General features: G+C 50.1%; 1 protein-coding gene across 1 annotated transcript in view; it reads right to left on the reverse strand.

The window, feature by feature from the left end:
- Window positions 1–571: 571 nt before the first annotated feature.
- LOC104543865 (mucosa-associated lymphoid tissue lymphoma translocation protein 1-like) overlaps window positions 572–6,003 on the reverse strand; it is a gene marked incomplete at both ends in the record, with an annotated part of 6,254 nt that continues 822 nt past the window's right edge. Inside the window, 4 exons of the mRNA XM_010188570.1 lie at window positions 572–775; window positions 1,728–1,754; window positions 3,830–3,926; window positions 5,410–5,588. Of these exons, the coding sequence (XP_010186872.1) occupies window positions 572–775; window positions 1,728–1,754; window positions 3,830–3,926; window positions 5,410–5,588 (507 nt within the window). The remainder of the gene's footprint in view (window positions 776–1,727; window positions 1,755–3,829; window positions 3,927–5,409; window positions 5,589–6,003) is intronic.

The following is a 6,003-nucleotide window of genomic DNA, read 5'->3' on the forward strand; positions in this document are numbered from 1 at the left end:
CTGAGGCCAGCATGCGATACACTCAAACCCAACCTCAAAGCTATCTGCAGCTGGGAATGCTCTTCTGCAAAAAGGCTGTCAGAAGCCCAGATTAGACCATCAGGAAAGAGAAACAAGGAAATTGTGGCCAGCTGTAGCAGTCACAGTTCAAAAGGAGCTCAGCTCCTCACAAAGGAGAGTGGTGGTGGCAGTCAACAGTCAATCTCCTTAATTTTGTCATCTAAGGCAAAATCAAAACACCTTCTCCCATTCACCATCAGAAGCACCAGCTCCCTAGAACCTCAGCATGAGACCATGCTGTTGGAGTTGGAGGTGAGCCATGTGATGGAGAAACACCTACTCTGCCTGGCTGTAACCTGGCCAAAACTGAGTGGTGTTTCTCTAGGGGCTTCTGCCAAGCCTGGCACCACTGCAGACTGTGCTGTGGGTCTCCCTCGACCCCACAAAGGAAAGTTCAGTTTCTTTTCTTTTAATTCAACAGCTGTTCAGAAAATTGCCAAATCCCTGCTCCTCCCTGGTATCAGCTGCTGCTGCTCAGCACTGGCAGGCAGCTGGGCTGGCTTTGCCTTACCATAGACTCCCTTCCCCAGGAGCTCCAGGAACTGACTGACCGCTGTCACCATCTCAGCCTTGTTCAGATCCAGAAGGGAGACAACCTGGAAGCCCAGCTGTTCCAGAAGAAGACTTAGCTCAAACACATCCGTGACAGGAGCCATGAGGTTGGGATGATGCTGGTAGCGGTTGTTGCCCACTAAAAGCGCTATCTTGCCTGTAGCTAAAAGAAACACCAAGTGACAAAGCTGTAAATGCTCAGCAAGAGGCAACACCTCACCTCACCTTCTGTTGGAGTGAGGACACGGGAAATCTTTGCTTACAGCTAGGCAGGAAGGATAGACTCTATGCCACTGCATGCCTGAAGCACCCTCCAGAAAGAGTCTGGCTTTCTGAACACTTCGACAAAATAACACAAACCACCATCTTGAAAGAACAACTTGGAAAGTTTTCAAGTGACCAACTGAACTCCTGGGTTCTCTCTGGCGACAGAGCACTGGAACAGGCTGCCCAGAGAGGTTGTGGAGTCTCCTTCTCTGGAGACATTCAAAACCCGCCTGGACGCCTTCCTGTGCAACCTCATCTAGGTGTTCCTGCTCCGGCAGGGGGATTGGACTAGATGATCATTTGAGGTCCCTTCCAATCCCTAACGTTCTGTGATTCTGTGATTCTGTGTTATTCAGCACCATGACCGCAGGTCTTGCGTGCCAGCAGTGCCTGGGAGGTGGATGCACTGACCCAGGCTGAGAAGTCCTTTCCCCACAGGGCTGGAGGAGAGAAATCCTGGGCTCTTGCTTTTATATTTATCTGTCCACTGTAGGGAAGGACTCAGCAGTGGTGGGAGCAAGGAGCTTTGCCCTGCTCCGAGGAGGTATTTCAAGGAAAGAAAAAGGTGTCATGTGAATTCAGTCAGTGGGCACGGCAGTCAAGACTGGGTTGCTCATTAGGAATAATCTTACTCCACTCGCTGAGGCTGATCGGGGCTTGGCAGGGGATGGGACTCAACCTGTGCCTTCCAGCTCTGATCCCAGAAGTGCAGAGCCCGTGACAATATGGGCATAAAGGCCTGAAGCAGTCTGTGCAGGAAAAGCACTCCTGTGCCCTATCCTCCCATCCACCCTGGAGCCTGGCTTTTATTTAAGGGAATAATTGCTCAGGAAGAGATCAATACTCACCAAAAAACTTTTCAGAGCAACACGTAGCTGGAAAAGAAAAAGGGAAATGATAAGCCTGTATTCAGCAAGCCACTGCCAGCTCTCATCGCAGGTCTGAGCAACGCAAAGTTGGATCAAGCACCACAGAGCATCCACACAAGCAACACCACTCGACCAAGTTCTTCATAGCTTGATTGCTAACCTTAAAGACATTGGTCTGGCGATTTCAGGAGAATTTATGAAATTCTGACTGATTTATGAAATCCTGAGCAGCTGGGAAGCAAAGCTTGGAGAAGGGGCAGGCCAGGGGAAGAAGGGCCAGCACAGGAGAGCTCATACCCATCAGCAGGTCTGTGCTGCTCGTGCCAGCCCTGCCTGTGCTGCCGCGCTGCCCGAGATGACTTGCCCGCTCCCTCACTGCAGTGAAAGCAGAGGAAACACAACTCAAGATCAACATAGGCTTCAAAACAGAGCTTGTCCCCATGAGCGGTCAGCGCAGAGGAAGCCACCTGTTTGCTTTTGATTGTGATAATATTCCCAGAGCTTTTCGCCACCCTGCTTTGCCTTTCCCTGCCTTTCAGCAGTTCTGGCTCAGAAAGGCCACCCCAAATGTGACTCACTTTTGCGAGCTCCACATGCTCCCCTACCTGAGCACTCCCAGTCTCTTAAAATCATCACTTTCCCTATTTAAATAGAAATTAAAAAATAAATCCAGACCAGAACAAAACCCTAAGATCCTACAGGCTCTAAAAGAAGAAATTAAGAGCACATTTTTAATTGCATACATTTCATGGGTCTGGAAGACCTTTAGCACCTAAACCAGTGTTGCGAATGCACCAGGAATGCTTGGAAAGCCATCAGAACAAGCCCATTCGTCCTTTTCTGCCTCTGACAGAGTCGCCTGTTGCATGTTAAAGCTACCCAGCTGTAACATTTTGAACCCAACCCAATCTGGTGACCCTTTCTCACTGCCCTGTCCACCCTGTATGCTGTTTCACCAGCTGCAAGGAGGCAGGGAGAGTGCTCTCTGGCTATCCAGGACCAGTTTGCATCCTGGGGCAATTTCAAAGCCAGCCTAAAAGGTGAGATGAGAAGCTTATGGCATAGAAAAATCTCTAAATGGAGTAGAGAGCCAGGAAAGCTAGCCCATGCTATTCCTGTCTAGCAGCAGGGGAGCAGAGGCAGAGGGCCAAAGCGTCCATCACATCAAAGGTGGAGCATGCCCAAGGCTCTGGCCAGTCTTCTCCCTGGGATCCGCCAGCTCACGCAGCACCAGGCCTGGGCTGCCAGCCCAAGGGGCCTGAACCTGCCCGAAATAAACACCACCCTCTCCAGCCCTATGTGTCTCAGCACATCAATTCATCTCAGCAAGGCTGTAAATGAGTTTTAGCACAGGAGCCTGCTGCGATTTGGCCGACAAGCTATTGAACCAGCACCTTGGCAAGGCAAGAAAACCACAGTGAGTGTCTGAGAGCATTCACATGCCCTAACGTGGAAGGTTTCTGACAGACTGCAGGACCCAGCAGCATCCCATGCCGCAATGCAGTCGATCACTGGGTTTTGGGTTTTTTCTTTTACAGACGCTGCTTCCCTCACTACCTCTGAACCCCGTTATCAAGGAATGCTATTTATCATGGTCTGACGGATGCCTGTGCCCACCGCTCGGCAGAGCTTGTACAGCTCTGCTGAGATCATGGTATCCAGTATATCCAGGGTGTGAAATTGCGCTTTGCAGGCTGTTCTTGTGACAGCCACCACAAGACTGCCAGGACACTCCAGCTTCCCTGCTGCTTCTCTGCTCTGAAGTGTCTTACTTTAGGCTCCCTACAGAAGTGGTATTTAAAACTGGTGGCTTTTCTTTCTGATAATAAAAGCGTGCAAGATCCATCCAAGCTAGGGAAAGGTGCAAGTGCCAGAGTCACGCATCCTGCTTCTAATCCCACAGCCCCTGAGCCCAGCTTTTCCGCACCGGCTGAGCCACAGGGTAACATGCCAGCATTGAGCTCCTTGTTCACCAGCCTGGCACTTCCAGGTGAGAGCACTAAATTCCTTCCTGCCCCCTAATGATTTTTCATGCTAGAAGGTGACTCGCAGCAAAGCAGACATGGGTTGGTTCTGCTCACCTATGTGAATATCCACGGCGTTGGTCCAGTGCTCTCCGTGGCTATTAGAGGCACAGCAGAGGTAGGTGCCAGAGTCACTGACCTTTGCATGGGTGATCTAGACAGATCAAAAGTTAAATCACATTATTTATGCTGAAAGTTTGTGGAACCCTGCCAGTATCTGCCAAAGGCATCTGTGTGTCTGGAATAGAAACTATTTTCTTGCTGTTCGCTGAGACCTCACTCCTTGCTTCACAAAGCATTCGTAAGTCATTTCCCATGACTTTTGTCTTTCTAAGAAGCTCAGTAAGGCCACACGGTAAGGTCTGCTGCTGGCCCCAGCTTCTAGAGTACAAGAATCCTCTGCCCAAATGCTTTCCCTTCTTTTTCCAGGAGCTCCTAAACAGCTGTGTCACAGCCATACTCTGCCCCAGGAGCCGCACTGGGAGGACGGTGCATGACCCACATCAGACAGTTGCCTGTTTTTTAACTTAGGTGACATTTTCTACATTTCTGATCATGCCCATTGCTCTCTTCTGGAAAGATTTTAACTCTTATCCATCTCTCTTGATGTGGGACAATCTCAGAGCAGTACTGGCTGGCAAGGACCTCTGTGGCTCTCCAGCCCAGGCTCCTGCTCAGAGAGGAACAAAAGCCACCATTGGGTCAGGTTGACCATGACTTTGTCTAGTTGAGTACTGAAAACCTCCAAGGACAGAGATCTTACTGCCTTTCTGGCTCGTGCAGCACCACCCACCTCCAAATGAAGAACCTCTTCCTAATCCCCAGCCTGAACTTCCCTGTGAAAAGAGCAATCTGAGACCACCGTTCCCTGTAATATCATCTACCACTACTGAGAAGAGATTGCATCTCTTGTCTTCATTACCCTTCACGTGATGCCCCAGGAGGAATTCTGCCTTTCTTGCATCAAGAAGACAGTACTGATTTACATTCAGCCAGTGATACAAAATAAACCCATATCTTTTGCTGTCTCCCTGGCTTTTTCCTGTTGGGACTAACCACTTTTTCTTCTAGCTCTCCTGCAGGCAGACAGCACTCCCTCAGCTCCATCACTCCACAGACACACAATAGCTGTTCTTGTGCCACTGCTGCAAAAAAGGCATGAGAGATGTGCTGAGAGCCCTTGTCACATCTATGAATTGGTTACTTCTTAGAGAAACATCTGCAGCTTTGAAAGAAGCCCATAAAACGTATTTCCTCTTCACCCCGAGTCCTTCAGTCAGCTATCAAAGCAACAGGGTTGATATGTGGAGTGCTTCCTCACAACCCTGCAACACAGCAGGGAAAGAAAGCTGAGTGCCAGGCTGCTTTTTAAGGGATGGAAAGATGGGGAGGACAAGCAAGGAGAGACTGCTTTCTGCTGGCTTTCACCTGACCACAAAGCATGCCCAAGCCCCGATGTGCAGATACAAGCCAGGCTTAAGGACTGCCACCTGTCACATCCAGCATGACAACAACACAACTCTCAGCAGTCTCTCCAAGGCGTCTGAGGCTCTCCCACACCCACCACCAAGTAACAAGCTTCTCTCATCACCCACCTCAGCAGCCAAAGTTTCTGAACTATCCCAAGGCAACGTTACCCAGAGTTTTTTTTTCTTCTGGTGTTCCAGCAGGTTCCCATTCCGGTACCACTGGTATCTGGGGGCTGGGACTCCCATGGCAGCACACTGCAGCTGTAGAGGCTTCCCCACCTCCACCTGCTGCTCGGTGGGGTTGAGGACGATGACCGGTTCTCCTCGCCAGAGCTTAGGGGGCAGTCCTGCAAAGCAGCAACACAAAATTGGTCCTCCCTCCACAAGGTCAGAAAACAATGATCTTTTTTTTCCCCCTGTATAGGACTGTGTATTGCCAGAAAAGCAAACTTTTTTCACCCGCACCAAGAGATATCATCCCATGCAACATCACCACTGTGCCTTTCTACTCTGGGAGCAGGGAATCCTTGAGAGCAACACCCACAATAGTAAATGACACACCAAAGCCCTGCCTCTGGCTTTCCAAACCCGACACTCACCCTTTCCTGCCAAGGGTGCAGTCAATGTGCTGAGGTCAACCCCACCCAGAGTTATTTTTGCTCAGCTTTGAAACAGCCAGATTGCCTCTTCCAGTCCCTCTGCCCAATGCAAATGGGCAAACACCCAGAGTAATTCCAGAAAACCCACAGCAAGGGATCAGCA

The sequence above is a fragment of the Mesitornis unicolor genome, unplaced genomic scaffold (assembly GCF_000695765.1).
Source record: "Mesitornis unicolor isolate BGI_N332 unplaced genomic scaffold, ASM69576v1 scaffold41777, whole genome shotgun sequence".
NCBI lineage: Eukaryota > Metazoa > Chordata > Aves > Mesitornithiformes > Mesitornithidae > Mesitornis > Mesitornis unicolor.